Consider the following 21,830-nt stretch of genomic DNA (forward strand, 5'->3'; position numbering starts at 1 on the left):
TAATTTGGAGTGTAGCTTTGAACCTGCCGTGCCTTGTTTTGTCAAGTAAAGAAGCTGCTTTGTATCTACCAGTACTTTTCTCCACTGACTTCATTTAAGCAACAACACGAGCTGCCACTAAATCAGGGTCCTGAACCTTTTTTACGCCATGGACCAATACCAATAAGGAAGGGGTCCAGAGACCCCAGGTTGGAAACCCCTGCATTAAATAACACCACCACCTCCAAATCCTCTACTTTTTTTCCAGCAAAGTGGATAAGTTGACAAATTCTATTCTGCCATATTCTTTACTATTCCATTGATCTGCTTCTATTCCCCTGAAACCTTGCTGTTTCCTCAGAATTGGAAACAGAATCAGGTTAGTAACACTGATATACAGTCCATGGCCTTTTTATTAGGCACACCTGTACCACCTGCACCACCTGCTTGTTAATTAAATATTTAATTTGTTTGTTGAGATACAGTGCATAACAGGCTCTTCAAGCCATTTGAGCTGCGCTGCCTAGCAACCTCCATCTAACCTAATTGAATCACGGGACAAATTACAATGACCCATTAACCTACTAACCGGTACATCTTAGGACAGTGGGCAGAAATCGGGAAACCACGCATTCAATGGGGAGTATGTACAGGCCCCTTATTAATGATGTCAGAAAATTGAACTCTAAACTCCGATGCCTCGAGTTTTGTTGGCATCATGACAGCCGCTACACTACTGTGGTGCCTTTGCAAATATTTAATCAGCTTATCACGTGGCACCAACTCGGTGCATAAAAGCATGCAGACATTATCAAGAGGTTCAGTTGGTGTTCAGACCAAACATCAGAACAGGGAAGAAATGTCATCTAAGTAACTGGGTGTGGAATGATTGTTGGTGCCAGATGTTTGAGTACCTCCAAAGTTACTGCTAGCCTAGGATTTTCATGCACATCAGTCTCTAGAGTTTACAGAAAATGGTGTGAAAGACAAAAAAAATCCACCATAAAGTCCCTTTCATAAATCCACATTGAATTAGCATGAAAGGCAGGAAGGCAGATTATTATCTGAACGGTGTGGAGTTAGGTAAGGGAGAAATACAAAGAGATCTAGGAGTACTTGTTCATCAGTCTCTGAAGGTGAATGAGCAAGTGCAGCAGGCAGTGAAGAAGGCTAATGGAATGTTGGCCTTTATTACAAAGGGAATTGAGTACAAAAGCAAGGAAATCCATTTGCATTTGTACAGGGCCCTGGTGAGACCACACCTGGAGTATTGTGTGCAGTTTTGGTCTCCAGGGTTAAGGAAGGACATCCTGGCTGTGGAGGAGGTGCAGCGTAGGTTCACTAGGTTAATTCCTTGGATGTCCGGCCTGTCTTACACAGAGAGGTTAGAGAGACTGGGCTTGTACACGCTGGAATTAAGGAGATTGAGGGGGGATCTGATTGAGACATCTAAGATTACTAAGGGATTGGGCAAGATAGAGGCAGGAAATACGTTCCAGATGCTGGGAGAGTCCAGTACCAGAGGGCATGGTTTAAGAATAAGGGGTAGGTCATTTAGGACAGAGTTGAGGAGGAACTTCTTCTCTCAGAGAGTTGTGGAGGTGTGGAACGTGCTGCCTCAGAAGGCAATGGAGGCCAATTCTCTGGATGCTTTCAAGAAGGAGCTAGATAGGTATCTTATGGATAGGGGAACCAAGGGTTATGGGGACAAGGCAGGAACGGGGTATTGATAGTAGATGATCAGCCATGATCTCAGAATGGCGGTGCAGGCTCAAAGGGCTGAATGGTCTACTTCTGCACCTATTGTCTATTGTCTATTGAAATATTCTTATTTTCTATGTGGTCAGATAGCCTTCATAATAATACATTCCATAATGCATTTTCCCTACTAATGACATCAAGTAAGTTCCTTCTATTCTCTCTATTTTCTCAAAGTGTGCAACCATGCAAGAATCGTTCATGACTGCGTGGTATTTTGGAAGTTGAGAGTCTGTGGCACTGTTATCTCCATCACTATTTCTTTAAAGCTGTAGAATTCAAGTTATTAGGTTCTGAGAATTTATCATGTCTCACTCTCATTAATTTCTCCAACACTTTCTTTCTACCGGTGCTAATTTCATTGAGCTCCTCATTCACTCTAAACCCATTTTTCATTGCTATTTTTAGAGGTTTCCTTTGACCTGCATGCAGCCAAAAATATGATCTTGTGGATTCATAACGTAAATTGTTTCAATTTGTCATACTTTGTAAAACTGGGCTCTTGTGAATTCCTTGGTTGGCCGATGAGACCAAGGCATTTGGTATTCTGTGTGAGGGTAAATCCAAAGTATGTTGGTTGCCACCAATCGTGAAACCACAGGATCTGCAGAGTTATTGACATCATTTGGAGCTAAGTTAGCTAAACCGGAGAATTTTGGGGGATGGGGGGGTGATTTCCATTGACCGCCACTTAGTACTTTTAGTTTGTTATGCAAGTGAAATGAGTTAGATGGTAAAATGATCAGAAAATGGGCGCCCTTGAGCGTGGTGAGCAGCTGGGTTGATAGCTTCTTATTTAAATATGATAGTTTACTGGCAGCAGGAAGATAATTGCCGATATATTGAGCGTGTTTTTAAGCAAGTTCTTTGCTATAAATGAGGTAGTTGCCTCATTATCCCATCAAACCAATGTTCACTGAAATGATATATTAGCTTGTCAATAGTCAGTTTAGTTTTGTTTCAGAAACTTCAGCCCTTTCAGAACTTGTCTTCAGACATGTTATTGATAATAGCTTTAGGGCTTTTTTTGTTTGGCAGGCACTAGGCACATCACTGCTGTCCTTTGGATCATCTTTTATTCGTACAATTATGTCCAGAGCAATAATTCCTCCTTAAACAAAAAGATTGACTAGGCTTGTAAAGGTTTCAGATTTCCATTTACTTATGGTGGAAAGTGATATGAAGAAAAAGGTAATTGTTATTTCAACCTGTTTAATTACAAAACAGATGAGCATTATTCTACTCCTTGGTGATAAAATAGCATTGAGTATGGATAAAACATATTTATGACATTGTCATGTATTTTCTATGGTTATGAAATCTCTTGTCCCACTGAAATTAACCCTTAGAGAGCCGACCTTTCCCCCCACAGATCTTTTGTGGCACTGTTTAGGTTTAGTGAGGAACTTTGGAAGGGGAAACGATTCTGGGTTCTCATATGATAATTTCCTTCTCTGCATCTACAGTACTGTACAAAAGTCTTGGGCACATATATGTAGCTCGGGTGCCATAGGCTTTTGCACAGTACTGTAGTAATTTTCTGTCTTGCACTATACTGCTGCTGCAAAAACAAACAAATTTCATGACATATGTGACTGAGAATACACCTGATTCTGATATGGGTCTCTATTGTGGACTGAGAGTGGGAAGGGGAAAGGAGAGGGGAATCATGGTTGGGAAAAGGGGAAGGGAGCAGGAAGCGCTGGAGAGACACTCTGTAAGGATCAATAAACTAATTGTTTGCAATCAAATGACCTTGCCTGGTGTCTCAGGGTTGGGTGTTCCTGCACTCGTGCCACCTCCCAGCATTCCTTCTCTGCCACCTGTCCTATACCCCTCCCACAGCACTCCACCCCGCCATTCCCAACCTCCTCTGTTCCTGCTGGATTCACAAACTCACACTCACTCCACGTTGACAAATACAGGACTGTTCAAGTGTCTCAGGCACCCTAGCTATATATATGTGCCTAAAACATTTGCACTGTACTATGCATGACCACCTCTAGGCCTAAAGCCAACTGACTCCTCTAATTCTGACTCTGTTGATTATCCTCATTTGGGTGGCAGTAGAGTGATTATTAGCACAATGCTTTTCAGTACAGGCAACCCCAGTTCAATTCCCACCACTGCCTTTAAGGAGTTTGTACGTTCTCCCCATGATCGCATGGGTTTCCACCTGAGTGCTCCAGTTTCCTCCCACAGTCCAAAGACGTACCGGTTGGTAGGTTAGTTGGTCATTGTAAATTGTCACGTAATTAGGCTAAGATTAAGTCGGGGGATTGCTGGGTGGTGTGATTTGGAAGCCCAGAAGGGCCTATGCCTCCATAAATTTTTAAAAATTAATTAACTTTTCCATCGCTGGTGATGATGTTTTCAATACTAAGGCCCCAGTATTTCCACTTTAAACCCCACTCCTTGTGTACCTCATCAAAGTTGCTGGTGAACGCAGCAGGCCAGGCAGCATCTCTAGGAAGAGGTACAGTCGACGTTTCAGGCCGAGACCCTTCGTCAGGACTAACTGAAGGAAGAGTTAGTAAGAGATTTGAAAGTGGGAGGGGGAGGGGGAGATCCAAAATGATAGGAGAAGACAGGATGGGGAGGGATGGAGCCAAGTGCTGGACAGGTGATAGGCAAAAGGGATATGAGAGGATCATGGGACAGGAGGTCCGGGGAGAAAGACAAGGGGTGGGGGGAACCCAGAGGATGGGCAAGGGGTATAGTCAGAGGGACAGAGGGAGAAAAAGGAGAGTGAGAAAAAGAATGTGTGTATAAAAATAAATAATGGATGGGGTACGAGGGGGAGGTGGGGCATTAGCGGAAGTTAGAGAAATCGATGTTCATGATGTCTGGGTAGCCTCCAACCTGATGGCATGAACATCGACTTCTCTAACTTCCGCTAATGCCCCACCTCCCCCTCGTACCCCATCCGTTATTTATTTATATACACACATTCTTTCTCTCACTCTCCTTTTTCTCCCTCTGTCCCTCTGACTATACCCCTTGCCCATCCTCTGGTTCCCCCCCCCTTGTCTTTCTCCCCGGATCTCCTGTCCCATGATCCTCTCATATCCCTTTTGCCTATCACCTGTCCAGCTCTTGGCTCCATCCCTCCCACTCCTGTCTTCTCCTTCATTTTGGATCTCCCTCTCCCCCTCCAACTTTCAAATCCCTTACTCACTCTTCCTTCAGTTAGTCCTGACGAAGGGTCTCGGCCTGAAATGTCGACTGTACCTCTTCCTAGAGATGCTGCCTGGCCTGCTGCGTTCACCAGCAACTTTGATGTGTGTTGTTTGAATTTCCAGCATCTGTAGAATTCCTGTTGTTTGTGTCCTTGTGTACATAAAGCATTGTCAATCAGCAAGGGCTTGATTACGTGCCATTGTAACATTCTTCCCTCCCTTGGCATGGTTTGCTGAACTAAGGATAGGACAGAAGTACGACTCATTGTTGTATCTGACCCCAAGGTGATCTACCACTTGTAACCGTTGTGCCTGCCTTGTGGGAAAGCCTAACAGTGCTCCTATCTTAGCTTATCCAATTAAACCTCTAAGTCCTTGTCATTTCTAACATTCCAATGCTGTTCCAGTTGGCTTCCCTTCTGCCAATGTTCTTAAACAAATTTTGGACTCTTAAAAACTGCTGTGAAACAAGCAGTGCATTTGTTACACAGAGAGTAACACATCCAAAATATTGTCCTGGCAATCTTGTACACCCAGTGGCCACTTAATTAGGTACTGAGTGTATGTTCATGGTCTTCTGCGGCTGTGGCCCATCCACTTGTTATGTATCCAGGGATGCTCTTCTGCACACTACTGTTATAACACTTGGCTATCTGAGTTACTGTCACCTTCCTGACAGCTTGAACCAGTCTGACCATTCTCGTCTGACCTCACTCATGCACAAGGTGTTTCCACCCACAGAAATGCCACTCGCTAGATGTTTTTTTAATTGTTTTTTTGCACGATTCTCTGTAAACACTAGACACTGTGTTGCAGCCTTTGTCCCGGTGTAGAAGAGTCTAAAACCAGAGAGCATGAAGGTGAGAGGAGAAAGATTTATAAGGGACTCGAAGGGCCACCTTTTCACAGAGAGGATGGAGGGTATATGGAACAAGCTGCCAGAGGAAGCTGTAGAGACAATTGCAACATTTAAAACACAATTAGACAGGTATGTGCGTAAGAAAGTTTTAAAGGTGTATGGACCTAAGACAGACAAACAGAACTAGCGCAAGAAGACATCTAGGTCAGCTTGGACAAGCTGTGTTGAGGCATCTATATCTGTGTTGTATTATCCTTAAGACACAGCAAGTGGGTTGAAGTACAAGTTTTGATACAAATGTACTTCAGGTCTTTGGTAAGGGCATACTTTGAGTATTGTTTCCATTTTGATTTCTGAATCTTTGGAAGGATGTGCTTGTGCTCCATGTACTATAGAATAGAAATCTCTGCTATAGATGTAGATTCATAGAGAGATACAGCAGAGAAACAGGCTCTTTCACTCACCAAGTCCACGCTGGCCAAGCATCCATTCGTACAGATCACAGTAGCACGGGAGCATAGTGGCTAGCTAAACATTCCCATCAATGTTCTTAGATTTACGAGGATGTTGCCTGGATTGGGGAGCATGCCTTATGAGAATAGGTTGAGTGAACTCAGCCTTTTCTCCTTGGGGCAACGGAGGATGAGAGGTGACCTGATAGAGGTGTACAAGATAATGAGAGGCATTGATTGTATGGATAGTCAGAAGCTTTTTCCCAGGGCTGAAATGGCTAGCACGAGAGGGCATAGTTTTAAGGTGCTTAGAAGTAGGTACAGAGGAGATCTCGGGTGTACGTTTTATATGCAGAGGGTGGTGAGTGCATGGAATGGGCTGCCGGCAGTGGTGGTGGAGGCAGAAACGATAGGGTCTTTTAAGAGACTCCTAGATGGCGACATGGAGCTTAGAAAAATAGAGGGCTATGGCTAAAGCCTAGGTAGTTGTAAGGTAGGGACATGTTCGGCACAGCTTTGTGGGCCAAAGGGCCTGTACTGTGCTGTAGGTTTTCTATGTTTCTATATTTCTAATTCCCCCAGATTCTGCAGTCATCTAGCGCACACTAGGGAAATTTCACTGTGGCCAATTAATCTACTAACCATTGCATTTTTGGGATGTGGGAGGAAGCCAGAGCCTCTGGAATAAATCCACGTAGTAACAGGACAAAGGTGTAAGCTCCTAACACACAGCCTGGAAGGCCAGGACTGGACCCAAACTGGTGAAGCTGTGAGGCAGAGCTGGACTAGTTGTGCCTCTCTGGTCCTCCGTCTTCCACCCCCCCCCCACTTTAAAATGGTTGGATAGAGTATGAATTAATTTCATCAACAGGTATGAATAAAAAAGAGACCAAAATGAAAACCTCACTGCTATCCAGTCAAATCCTTTTGTGAAATAAGCACAGAAAATGTTGGAAACATTCAATAGGTTCAATAGGTACATATAATGTCAAAGAAATGTATAAAATATACATCCTGAAAGTCTTTTTCCTTGCAGACATCCACGAAAATAGAGGAGTGCCCCAAAGAAGGAGTGACAATTAAAATGCTAGAACCCCAAAGCCACCCCCACACACAAGCAGCGGCAAGAGAACAGCCCCCCACTTCCACCAGAAAAAAGCATCAGCACCCTCCACTGCGCACTCAAATGTGCAGCAAAGCATCAGTAAAGACACAGACTTGCAGTACCCCAAAAACTACTTGTTCACCTGATAATTTGACATACCACAGGGTCTCTCTCTCTCCCTAATAAGGGAAAAAGAGGTATCCTCATTTCACAGCGAGAGGGGAAACATAACAAACAACTCGCTCGTTTACGATGTTAAAAGTCTGTTGCATCACTTTTTCCGAGCTCTGCGCCCGGAGAGTCGGCACCAAAAAGGCGCAGTTCTCCGGGCACTCAACCCAAGGCAGCTAACCCACTATCCCTGATGTTCCATGTTCTCCCATGATGCTTCAGTCAGGGGCACCGGCCTAGAATCAGCACACCCCAGAGCCATGAAATCCCGGAACCCTGAAGGCGCGCTCGTCTTCCAGGCCGCATCCTCGGGATATCAAAAAGCTGCCAGTCATGAGGCCCTGAAAGCGGGTCCCATTCCCTCAAAGAACCAAGGTCAGAGTTTAACTCTAGGCCAGGGTCTTCAAAAGAACCCCCCACACCCCACTCAGCATCTGCAAAAAGAGAAACAGTTAAAATTTCAGCTCACGGACACATCATTAGAACTGGAATATAAATTATTTTTCTCTTTGTCCAGATGCTGCCTGATCTACTGATTGTTCTGCACATTTTTTTTTTTGTTTTGTTTTCCAGTTTCAGTACTTGCAGTTTTTTTTTCATTCGCATTTTCATTTTAATTGCTAACTGCTTTGCCAAGGTTGCTACCATTTTAAACAAGAATTCTAAAAGCATGCAGATAAAAGGCATCTATTTATAATACAGCTTAACTAATCATCTTAACAACTCATAACAGACAAAAGACTCATACAGAACACCTGCTCAAAATAGACAGCTATCTTAGGATGAAATACACAGTACTGTCCAATCAACATCCTTGAGTTGGCTGAGCTACACAAAGTCCCAGTTTGCTGTTCTTCAATTTAAAATTAGTGTTCTCGCTTTCAAACTCCTCTCCTGCCTTCCTATCAATGTCACCTCTTCCAGTCCTATATCCTACTTATTTACTGAAGCCCATCACCCCTGCGGGGGCATAGGCCATCGACAGCAGCTCGCCAGAGTCCTCTGTCCTGGGCCGAAAGTTGATCAGCCCCATAGCTTCTGCTTTCACCACATGACTTCAAAGTAAAGATCCCTGCTCTCCCAGGGCTGAGGACTTTGGAGCTTCTGTTGGCATATCTGGGGTTCTGTGTTTTTACAGGATGGCGTTGCTAGTGAAATGCACAACTTTCCTTTTGCAGCCAGGCTTGGGACCATCCATGGCAGAGTTCCAGTCCTATAAGATGTTGACATTTCTTCTCCTCTTGCACAAGTCCAATCTTACTCACCTCAGCTTTGCTTTCAGAGTTCAAGGTCCTGAGTTCCCTCTCCTAATCTCCCCGCCTCTCTATGTCTTTTCCTTCCTTTAAGATGCTTCTTAAAATTCATCTCTTTTGATCTCATACCCTTGCCAATATAGTGTCAGATTTATGCTTCCCAATATGATTTTGCTTCATTAAAAGTCCCATGAAAAACAAGTTATAATGGCTGTGGGACAGTGATTGATAGTTGATGTTTAGGAATGGGTGACTCCCATATTAACTTGAAAAATCAAGATATTGTTCTGCAGAAGCAGATTAGATTACAGACTTAAAGTTCGCACTGGGCCCAATGGCGGAGGTGGGATGTTTTGGTTGACAAAACGTCCAATCCATTTCCTCCAATGCCTTCCTGGATAATTTGTTGTTTGTAGAAAGTAACGGCTGACATCCATCAATGAAGTAACACCTTTAAATAGTAACAGTGTATTCTGGGATTTGTATCCTGAGGGACTTAACACATCTTATGTTCCAACTTTTCCAGAACAACGTTAATGCAATCATTCAAGTTTTAAGAAACTGCAGTGTGTTTCATAAGAATCCGGATTTTGTAGGAAATCTTCATGTTGGCACTTGAACCGGTTGGTTGGAATACTAAATAATTATGTTAATAGCTCTAAGTGAGAATGAGACTTAATGTAAAAATTTATGGTTAGCTACAGTTAAATCTTGTTATTTACAGAATGTTTTGCCAAGATAACTTGAGTGTGCTCAAGACTTTTATAAGAACGCAAATAAAAATAGCTAGTCTGTAATGTGGTCTAACTAATCACATCTCAACTATTTACTGCAAGTAAAAGACGACAGATTAATTAAACTTTTGGATTGAAATTTTAAAATAATATGAAGTGAGGAAGCATATTTGTCATACTGAGTAGTGACTTAGAAAAATTCTATACTTAGAATATACTAAGGTTTGTCTCATAATTTTTTTTCTTAGAGATACAATGTGGAACAGGCCCTTCCAGTCCAGCAAGCCATGTCTCCCAGCAAGCTATCTATTTAGTACTAGCCTAATCACAGGGCAATTTACAATGAGCTACTAACCAGTACATTTTTTGGACTCTGGGAGGAAACCAGAGCACCAGGAGGAAACCCATGCAGTCACAGGAGAACATAGAAACTCCTTACAGACAGTGGCAGAATTAAACTCCGAACTCTGATGCCTCAAGCTGTAACAGTGTCGTGCTAACCGCTATGCCACGTTATGAGCAAGGCTGTGATGCTGAGGCTTTTTGGGGCACTGGTGAGGCCTCACTTGGAGCATTGTGAGCAGTTTCGTGCCGATTATTTGAGAAAGGATAGCTGACTAGAGAGGGTTCAGAGGAGGTTCACGAGAATGATTCTGGGAAAGAAAGGCTTATTGCATGAGGAGCAATGGTCTGAGCCTTCACTTGCTAGAATTTAGAAGATTAAAGGGGGATATCATTGAAACCAATTGAATGTTGAAAGGCCTAGATGGAGTGGACATGGAGAGGATGATTGGAGAGTCTAGGACCTGCGGGCACAGCCTCAGGATAGAGGGACTCCATTTAGAACGGAGAAGAGAATTAACTTCTTTAGCCAAAAGATAGTGAATCTGCAGAATTCATTGCCACTGGTGGCTGACAGAAGTGAATCGAAAGATCCCAATGGGGCTGGACTATAAGAGTAGTGAAGTCTTGGTGCAAATATCAAGGCATTGATGAAACTACAGCTCATATATTATTTCCATCTTAGTTTCCAACCTGAAAGGATGTTCTGCTGCATTGAGATACAGGCTGACTCCTGGGGGAGTAAATTGAATAGAATGGTCAGTTTAATCGGAGTTCGGAAAGGTTAAAAACAATCACACTGAGATTTACAAGATTCAATGAAGGACTGGCAAGGTAAAAGAGAGAAGCTATTTCTTTTGCCTCAATTATCTGTAACCAAGGACAAAGAGAAAGTTCCTCTCACAGATAGTTATTAATCTTTAAAATTTTCCCCTCCACTGGGCTCTTGATGTTCTGGTATCAAGTATATTCAAGGCTGAGGTGGGTAGATTTTTGATCACCAATGAAATTGAGAGACGTGGGGATTGGGGAAGAAATTAAATTAATCTTGGATTAGCCAAGATGTTCTTGTGGGCATACTCAGTAAGTTTATAATAGAATAATAACCATAACAGAATCAATGGAAGACCACATTAACTTGTGTGTTCAATCAGTGAGAAAAAAAACAAGAAATTGTGCAAATACAAAAAGAAAGAAATAATAATAATAAATAAATATACAATGAATATCAAGAGCATTAGATAAAGAGTCCATGGAAGTGAGTCCAGAGGTTGTGGGAAAATTTCAATGATGAGGTTCTTACTGAATGATGGAGATGACCTGAAAAGTCATAGGGTTTCTATTCTCTCAAGATCCTCATCAACAGTCCACCAGGCCAAAGGCCAGCATGAGGTTTTAGTTCTCATTCTAATGATCTTCTAAGTTAATTAATCCCATTCAAGGTGAAGTAGTACTAGGTAAGGGGATGATCATTTTGAGTTTGTGTGCATGATAGTTATTGAAATCAGATCAGGGTTCTTCTGACATTGTGTGTAGAGGATCTGTCATAATGAGAAGATGGTAACTTCCAAAGGAGAGAGGTGCGGAAAGGGACAGTATTGCCAAGGGAAAGAAAGTGCATTGGAGTGGTTCATTTCCAGAAATAACCGTGTGTCTGGTTATTTTCAGTCAGTGTGAGTAGTTATTCAGGCTGTCATATGCAAGATCATTGCTGCTGCATAACATGGAGCGAGTTCTGCAGGATTTCTTTCTGAAGTATAATGGAAGAAAACACTTTGCAAAGTCAAAACCTGTGGATTTGGAGAAAGTTTGCAATTCCACAAAAAGGGATATCCCCACAAAGAAGAAATTTTCCACAGCTGGCGGGAAGATTGGCGATCTTTCCAGTAGTACCTTGTACTTCCAAGGAGATGTCCACATTGCTGCATTGACAGATTGCCAGGGGTCCTTTATTTCAGTCAAGGAAAGTGATTCACTGGTAATAAAATAAAGAAAAAAAAGTTTGAGTTGAAATGTAATCACCTTCACATAATAATTACAGTTGCACTTCTCCCCTAAAATAATCTAGCACTTCTGCTGCTTAGATATGTAACTTTTACTTCATTTAATTTTACTTATCTTTCCTCTTCAAGTGGAAAAGCAAACGACGGCCAGTGATCTGAGAATGTCTTCCTAATTTTTTATTAAGGCATTGGTAGTGCTAACTTTATTTTCTAACGATTTTCACTGTGCTTTCTTTTGTGCCTCCTGTCTTTCTGTAGCTTACCTGCTGAGCTGTGGATTTCCCCAGAAACCTTCTTCCGGGGATGTGTCCGTCACCAGCCTCCATCCTGGCGGAGTGGCACACTTCTACTGCAATTCTGGATACCGGCTGCAAGGCTTATCTTCCCTCACCTGCGTTAATGGCAGCAAGCCTCAGTGGAGTGACACAGAGCCCCAGTGCCTCGGTAAGGACTATGAGAGGCATGGTTCACTAGCCAAAGCAGTACAGGCTCTACAAAGACAAGGTTGCCTGTGTTCAGAGTTTACTGCTTACTAATGGGTAGAATTCTTCACAGCCCGCTACATCCCCTCTTTCAAAAGTTAGGTCAGCAGTTTGCACAAACATTTTATATCACTATGTGGAGTCACAAGCTCATCGCAGCATCATTCCATCCATCAATTTATGCTGATTGTCTGCAAGAGTGCAAAGAGGATTTACAAGAATGCTGTACAATACACAGAAAATGCTGGAGGAGCTCAGCAAGTCAGCCAGCATCTATGAATCCATTGTGTTTATGAGAATGCTCTCAGGACAGGAAGATGTTGGGCAGGCTAGGACTTTATTCCTTGGAGCGTAGTGGCTGAGAAGTGACCTTTTAGACTTGTATGGAATCATGAGGGGTAAATACACACATTCTTTTCTCCCAGGAAAAGGGAATTAAAAACTAAAGGGCATAGGTTTAAGGTGAGTGATAAAGATTTAAAAGGAACCCAAGGGGCAATTTCTTCACAAAAAGCGTGGGGCATATATGGATTGTGCTACTAGAGGAGGTGGTTGAGGCAGATACAATTCAACATTTAACAGACAGATGGACATGGAGACAAATGGTTTAGAGGGATTATGGGCCAATACAGACAAATGGGACTAGCTTACACGGATAAAGCTAGACCCTAGGCCTTTTTCCGTGCTGTATTATTTTATGACTCAGGTCAATCCAGTCAGTTCTATTACCTCCATGGACCTGCAAATTCTTTTTCCATCACTTATCTATCGAGTCCCTGTTGAAATCAACAACTGTATTTGCTTCCGCCACACTTTCAAGCAGTGAATTCTGAAGCATTGATATTCCCAGTGGAAAACGTTGTTCATAGACAGAGACGTAGACATAGAAATCTACAACACATTACAGGCTGTTCGGCCCACATTGCTGTACCAACCATGTAACCTACTCTAGAAACTGCCTTGAATTACCCTACCACATAGCCTACTATTTTTCTAAGCTTCATGTACCTATCTAAAATTCTCTTAAAAGACCCTATTGTATCCACCTCCACCACCATTGCCGGCAGTGCACTCCACACACCCACCACTCTCTGTGTGAAAAACATCCCCTTGGTACCTATTTTCACACACCTTAAAACTATGCCCCCTCGTGTTAGTCATTTCAGCCCTGGGAAAAAGCCTCTGGCTATCCACACGATCAATGCCTCTCACCATCTTATACTCCTCTATCAGGTCACCTCTCATCCTCCGTCGCTCCAGGGAGAAAAGACCAAGTTCACCCAACCCGCTTTCATAAAGCACGCTCTCCAATCCAGGCAACATCCTTGTAAATCTTCTCTGCACTCTTTCGATAGTATCCACATCCTTCCTGTAGTGAGGTGACCAGAACTGAACACAGTACTCCAAGTGGGGCAATGACTGCTCTTTGTTTTTATGCCCGTCTTTGTTATTTGATTCTTAATCCACCTGCCTCTGGAGACAGTTGCCCTTTACCCACTTTACTGATAGTCTTGGTCAATTTGAGCATGTTTGAATGCTGGTGTTAAATTTTGTCTAGTAACTCTCCTGTGAAATAATCTTGGACATATTAAGGTTGCACGTAACTCCATGCTGTTGTCATTATACATATTCATATAGTTATTGCATTATAAGTAAGTAGTAAAGCCTGAATAGTAAGTGGAGGTAAATTAATAAGGAATTGCAAATTCATAACTTTTCAAATCAATTATGTCCAACTTCTTGAAATTTGATTGTTCTTTCATTCACAATTTAAATCATATATGATTCAATAGATCTGCCTTTCTTGCATTTCTTTTTAAGTTGACCAATCTATGTTCTTTTAATACATCCCCTTACTTGCCATCCATATCCTGAGTTTGAACTGATTTTTCATCGTTCTTGTTGTTCCTTTCTGCGTCTTGTGGCACAGTGGGTGGCAGACTTGCCTTTCCTCGAGTATTTTTGTCTGTTTCATTTTTACGAGGCCAGATTGCTAGCTCAATTCTTAACTCAGCATGGATGGAAGGCGTGTAAGGAGCCGTCCGGTTTCAAACCCGTGACCTCTCTCCTCAAAGAATGGTGCGGATGCCACCACATCACCCGTCGGCTTCGTCGTAATTCTTAATGTGTAAATTTTCCATATGAAATTGCCTGTTACGTTATTGTTGCCAAGAGCAACCAAATCAGCTCCCCATCCCATTCCTCCTCCCCTCTATTTCCTCCTTTGCGCTCCGCTCTGAATAAGGTTTCATTCTCTCCAGAATCCTTGCTGTGAAAACCCTCAGAGCGGCGAGTGAGAAGCCTGTACTCTTTTCTCTGGGATTTGAGTGAATAGAGCGTGGATAGATCTGTCTCTTCTAAGCATCCTTGATGCTAATCACTGCATCTGTGGGCACACAGTTTGGCATAAATGAACAACATCACCCGGAAGGCTATAATCCTGGCTGAGAGTGGAATGAAACATACTGCGGCTGTAGCAGGTGCTCTTCTGACATTGGAGTTGGCGTATTAGTGAAGCAGATTTGTGAGAGCTTTATAGTGCTTCTTACCCTGGAGTATCTTATGCTATCAATGAGGACATAATGAAAAAAAAAGCATCAGTGAAAATAAAGTATTGATATGTAACTTGAAAGTGTAGGAAAATGCTCGACAAAAATAGGTCTCATGAAAACAACACCACAATGCACATTTGAAGTGGAGGCAGATATTCTCTTCAAAGAGCCTTTAGAGAATATGAACTGACATCCTAACCCTGAGATACCAGAGCCACAGCACTGCAGTTGGCTTTTAAGTACCTTCTGTAGTTTCCCAGTGGGCCGTTCAGTTGTACCAGCATATCACAGCGAAACACGATGACCTAGATTTTTCCTGAGAAATGCCAGCATTTCAAAGTTCAAAGTTCAAAATAAATTTACTATCAAAGTATGTATATGTCACCAGATATTACGCTGAGATTCATTTTATTCCAGGCATTCATAGCAGAACAAAGAAATACGACATAATCAATGAAAAACTACACAAAAACCAAGACTGAAAACAGTTAGTGTTCAAATAGAAAAATAAATAAATACTGAGTTGAATGAAGTTGAGTGAAGTTATCCATGCTGGTTCAGGTATATGATGGTTGATGGGTAATAACTGTTTATGAACCTGGTGGTGTGGGACCCAAGGGTCCTGTACCTCCCTCCCAATGACAGCAGTGATTGGAGCAGCCTGAACGGTGAGGTCGCTCCTTGTAGATGTAATCATTGAAGGAGAGGGATTTTCTTGTGATGGATACTTTTTCCATTCTTGGGGATTGGTGTTTCCATACCAGGCCATGGTGCAACCAGCCAGGATACTCTCCACTGTGCATCTATAGAAGCTTGTCAAAGTTTTAGATGACATGCCAAATGCACTGATGTGCTGGAAGATCCACATGGAACTCCCAGCACATTGCATTACCTGCCTGCCCCCTCCCACTGTAACATTAGAAGGTTGGTAGTGCTGAATTGGGGCTCTGTACCTTTGTTTTTGGAGTCCTTGTGGAATCTGGGGGTAGGATTCACTAAGAAATCTCCCCACTGCGCTTGTTCCAGAGTAGTCCTGGTCCAGGACCAGTGTCTCCCTTCACTCCACGGGAGAGGAAGGACTTCCAGTGATCCAGATATGCAAAAGACCATTTTGTTTGCAATTTTTTGAATTTATTGTTTTTTTAATTGCTTTAACCCTTTAAATGGCCATCATGAAAGAGAGATTCCTGATATGATGTTAACCAAGCAATTAGCCATGGATTAGTCGAATGTCAAAGATGACGGGACTTCGTCTACCCATTCATGTGAAGCAGTTAAGCCTGAAGGATTGTACATCACCCAAAACTTCACCACTGAGAACTAATCTTCTCACTGCTACCAACAGGAAAGAGAGTCAAGAGCGTTAGGTCCCTTACCACCAGGGTCAGCAACAGTTACTACACTTCAACCATCAGGCTCCTGAGCCAGTGTGAACATCTTCATTCACTATAACTTTGAACTAATCACTGAACACATGAACTGCTCTCACTGAATTCTGCGGTCTGTAATTTCCCTTTAAGTAACATACCATCTTAATGAACTGTGATTTCACAGTTTTCTGAAGGACTCAGTGGTCTTTGCTCTCAAGCATGCAGGTATGGCACCTTTAAGCTAACAAAGGTACATCACCATGGCCAAAAATGAGGGAGAGGGGAGGACTCCAAGCCAGAGTAAAATACTGGGGTATGAAATTGCCTCTACCCAGTATCTTATTAGCAATATTATTTATTTATTTAAATCTTTCATTTGTCCCACAATGTCAGGGAGTAAAAATCTTTGCGTTATGATTCCATTGCTATGTATAGACATGTGAATTTATAAGTCTAATGGCTTATAGAAAGAAGCTGTCCCATAGCTTGTTGGTCCTGGCTTTAATGATGTGGTATTAATTGCCAGATGGAAACAGCTGACACAGTTTATGTTTGGGATGACTAGTGCCCCAATGACTCTGCAGAACAAGATTGCGGACCTAAGAGCAAAATTGCTGCATTGGAGGGAAATGAGGAATTGCTGCATTCTGTGTTTCACAGAGATATAGCTCACTCTGGACACACCGGATAGGCTGACAGAAGATCTCTGCCCAATTATCATCAACATAACACCTGCAGAACCAGGGGTCCCAACAAACTCAACCATTGCCATAATACAATTAAGAATGCCAACTGTTTTGTGCCTTGACCACATTGTGGAAATATGATCACTTGGCTGTACTTATGCTACCCGCATACAGGCAGAGGTTAAAGAGCAAGGCTCCAGAAACAAAGACAACAAAGAGGTAGTCGCAGGAGCAGAGGAGCAGCTTTGAGTTGGTGGACTGGGCCATATTCACGGGCTCATAAGAGGATCTGAACAAATACCGCCACGGTTGTCACGGACTATATAAACAGATGTAGACCAGTGTGTCAGCACAAAATCATTTAGAGTCTTTCCCAACTAGAAGCCCTGGATTAACCACAAGATCTGCAATGGGGTAGGGCCAGTTCTGTGGCACTCAGACCAAGCAAAATACGAATCATTCAGGTACGATCTCCAGAACGCCAACTCACATGTGAAGTGGCAAATCCAGACCAAACTTCAATCACCGAAGGATGCTTGACAGCTGTAGCAGGGTTTGGTTTCACTACAAAGTGAAGCCAAGCAACATAGGTGACAAAAAGGTTTCACACCCAGATGAGCTCAATGCCTTTTATGCTCGTTTTGACCGTCAAAACATGGAAACAGCTTCAATAACTTCCATAGACCCTGATGACGCTATGTTTTCAGTCTCTGAGGCAGGCATGGGAGCTTCCTTGTGGAGGGTGAGCATACAGAAGGCATCCAGCCCAGACAGGTACCTTACTGAGTTCAAAAGATCTGTGTTGATTAACTGCCTGGTGTGCCCAGCAATATATCTTTAACCTCTCACTTCAGCAGTCTGAGGTACCTACGTACCTGCTTCAAACAGATTTTAATTATATCACAGTGGTAGAGTGGTTAGTGTGACACTATACAGTTCAGGGCATCCAGAGTTCGGAGTTCAATTCCAGTGCCATTCTGTGAGGAGTCTCTGCACACCTTCCTCATGGAATGTGCGGATTTTCTCCCGGTCCTCCAGTTTCCTCCCATAGTCCAAAGGCATACTGAATAGGTTATTTAGTCATTGTAAATTGTCCAGTGATTACGATAGGACTAACTGGGTTTGTCAGTGGTTCCTGTGGCAGCATGCCTCGAAGGGACGGATAGGCCTACTCCACGCTGTATCGTTAAATAAATCCAATAAAAAACTACCAGTGCCTAAGAAAAGCACGTTAACCTGCCTCAGTGACTATGATCTAGCAGCCCTTACATCCACAGCAATCAAGTGTTTTAAGAGCCTGGTGATGAAACATAACAACTCCTGCGAATTGGATCCACTCCAATTTGCCTGCCGTCACAATAGATCAACAGCAGATACCACTTTATTGGCTCTTCACTCAACGTTGGAGCATCTGGACAACCTTGGAGCATCTTGGTGCATGCATCAAGATTGACTGAAACTCAGTATTCAGTACTATCATCTCTCAAAACCAATCAAAAGGCTTCAAAACCTAGGCCTTGTGCAACTTCATCCTCAGTTTCCTCACTTGCAGACCCCAGTCATTTCGGATTGGCAACAATGTCTCCTCCACAATCTCCATCAATACAGGTGCAGCCCAAAGCTGTGTGCTTAGCCCCCTGCTCTACATGTGTTACACTTAAGACTGTGAGGCTAAGAACAGCTTCAATGCCATATTAGAGTTTGCTGATGAGACTGCTGTTGTAGACCAAATCAAAGGTGATGATGAATTAGCATATAGGAGGAAGATTGACACACTGGCTGTTCGGTTCCACTACAGCAACCTTTACTGAATGCCAGCAAGACCAAGGAGCTCATTATTGACTTTGGGATGAGGAAAATGGTGGTCCGTGAGCCAGTCTCATGCGGAGATCAGAGCTAGAGAGGATCACCAACTTTAAATTCCTTAGTGGGATCATTTCAGAAGATCTGTTCTGCCTTCAGCACATGTGCCATTCTGAAGGAAACACAATGGTGCCTCTACTTCCTTAGAAGTTTGCAAAGATTCAGCATGCCAACTAAACCTTTGACAAACTTCTCTGGATGTGTGGTGGAGAATATATTGACTGGCTGCATCAAAGCCTGGTATAGAAACACCAATGGCCTTGAACGGAAAAGCCTACAAAAAGTAATGGATACAGCCCAGCCCATCACGGGTAAAGCCCTCCCCATCATCGAGCACATCTACACCAAACATTGTCGCCAGAAACCAGCATCCCTCATCAAGAACATCCAGGTTGTGCTCTCTTGTCGCTGCTTTCATCAAGAAGAAAGTACAGGAGCCTTAGGACTTACACCACTAGGTTTAGGAACAGTTACTACGCCTCAACCATCAGGATTTTGAACCAGAGTGGATAACTTCACTCAACTTCATTTGCCCCAGCATTGAAATGTTCCCACAACCAATGGACTCACTCTCAAAGTCCCTACACCTCATTTTCTCTATATTTTTGCTTATTTATTTATTATTATTATTATTTTGTTTATTTTTAACTCATTTTGTATTTGCACAGTTTGTTAGCTTTTGTTTATTGGTTGTTGTCCGTCCTATGGGGGCAGACTTTCATTGATTCTATTATTTTTATTGTATTTACTGTGAATGCCTGCAAGAAAATATGGTGGCACATATGTAATTTACTTTGAAGTTTGAACTTAGGACAGCAGAAAGAGAGTTCTCACCTGGATATTTCATACAATAAAGAGTGTAGGCTTAACAAGTAGATAAATGATGAGCAGGAGAGGTTTGATGCTGTCAGAAAATTCTGGACTATTGGCAATAAAAGCATCATAGAAAATAGAACACTACAGCACAGTACAAGCCCGTCGGCCCATAATGTTGTGCTGACCTTTTAACCTATTCTAAAATCAACCTAACCCTTCTCTTCCATCAAACTAACTAACTAACTAGAACTTGCCACCTAACATCATCCTGTGACTATCTTGAGCACAGGACTGAAACCATTCACAAAGATGTCTTTCCTGATGGGAGAAAGCTGATATCAACGGTATCAATGGTGTAAGAGTGATCCTGATGAAGATAGGTTGGGAGCAGATGCTTGCAGGTAGAATGAGACCTGACAAGTAGGCAAAGTCAGGGCCAGCAGGTTCTGGAAAGTGTGAAAGGCAAAGATTAGGGGACCTTGGATGACAAAGGAAATTGAAGGTTTTATTAGGGAATAAAAAGGAAATGTTTGGCAAGGGTAGGCACTAGGATTGAGTGGGGGAGGGTCCTTTGAAGAACATAGAGTTTACAAGGGATAACTTATGCAATAAATTAGGAGGACAAACTGGGGCCAAAGTTAAAGAAAATACCAAGACCTTCCATAAGGATATCGGAAGCAAGAAGTTAGCCAAGGAAACTGTTAAGTAAGCCTGCACTTACTTTGTATGGAATATCCAAGTGAGAACTTTCTTTCAGCTGTCCTTGTTCTCAGTGGTGAAAACTTTGGCTATACATGGTCCTTCAGGCTTAACTGCTTCACATAATGGGGTATATAAAGCCCTGACAATGTTGACATTCAATTATAACACAGCCACTTGTTTGGTTGACATAATATTAGAAATGTTTTTGACATCATGGACATTCAGAGAAGTGGACATTTGTGGACCTAAGAATGAATCCATTTGTGGAACCAGGTTGATGTGGGTAAGGTTCTAAATAAATACTTCTATTCTGTATTCACCGAGGAGATAGAAGTCGAAGATGGTGGGTTCAGGGAAGAGTATATGGATAGTTTGGAGCAGTTCAGTGTTGAAGAGCTGGAGGTGTTTGATGTTATGGGATGCATACAGGGAAATATTGTCTCTCTAATTTGATTGAGTGAAGACTAATCCAGCCTGGAAGGTAGATATTATCTATACCAAGTTTAGTAAATCATTTGACATAACCAGGTTTAGTTAAGGAACATTGGATCCAAAGCAATGTGGCTAATTGGATACAAGATTGGATTGGTGAGAAGAGACAAAGGGTAGCGTGGAAGGATGCTTTCCTGATTAGAAGTCAATGACCAGTAATGATCTGCAGAGATCAGTACTGGGACCTTTGCTGCTTGTGATATATGTACCAACTTGGATGTTGAGTGTATGAGGTATGATTATGCAGATAACATGAAAATTGGTGGTGGTAGTGTGCAGAACAAAGAGAGCTGTCTAAGGCTACACTCAAATATCGATCAGATGGAAAGTTGGGTGGAGAGTTGGCAGATGGGATTTAATTCCGATAAGTGCAAATATGAAGCATTTGACAAAGTTAAGTAAGGAAGAATATATAGAGTAAATAGGATGCTAAGGAATATTGAGGCACCTTTGAGCTCAAGTCCATAGTTCTCTGAAAGTGACTTATCAGGTAGATAGAGTGATGAAGAAAGCTTGTGGCATGCTTGTCTTCATTGATCTGGTGCAGAATTTGAAAGATCAGAATTTATATTTCAACTGCATAGAACACAGGTTAGCCCACATTTGGAAAGTTGTGTCCATTTCTGCTCACCATACTATGGGAAAATTTGATTGCTTTGCAGAGGATTCAGAGGTTTACCAGGGTGTGGCCAGGACTGGAGAACCGGATATTTGGGAGAGAAAGGATATTCTGGAGTTGGCTTCCCTGGAGTAAAGGATGCTAAGAGGTTATGAAGCAGATGAGTATAAAAATGTAAGAGTCATGGATAGTGTAGAGATTCAGAAACTTCTTCCCATATAGAGGTATCAAAAAGAAGAGCACAATTGTTTGAGATGAGAGGAAGGAGTTTTAAAGATACAATCATTATGTTTCAGTGACTTTTAGTCAGGCACTTAAATAGGCAAGGCATAGAAGGTTATGGGCATTGTGGACAAATGAGCTTAGTGTAACCTTGTAAAAAGATCAACATGGGTATGATGGCTCAAAGGACA

At 42.4% G+C, this 21,830-nt stretch overlaps 1 protein-coding gene across 3 annotated transcripts in view; it reads left to right on the forward strand.

Annotated features, from left to right (window-relative positions):
- Nucleotides 1–21,830, forward strand: part of sez6b (seizure related 6 homolog b) — a 950,260-nt gene that overhangs the window by 744,435 nt on the left and 183,995 nt on the right. For all 3 annotated transcript variants that reach the window (XM_072242771.1, XM_072242770.1, XM_072242772.1), the window contains exon 5: nt 12,094–12,279. In XM_072242771.1, coding sequence (XP_072098872.1) covers nt 12,094–12,279 — 186 coding nt within the window. The remainder of the gene's footprint in view (nt 1–12,093; nt 12,280–21,830) is intronic.

This window comes from Mobula birostris, chromosome 25 (assembly GCF_030028105.1).
Source record: "Mobula birostris isolate sMobBir1 chromosome 25, sMobBir1.hap1, whole genome shotgun sequence".
Classification (NCBI taxonomy): domain Eukaryota; kingdom Metazoa; phylum Chordata; class Chondrichthyes; order Myliobatiformes; family Myliobatidae; genus Mobula; species Mobula birostris.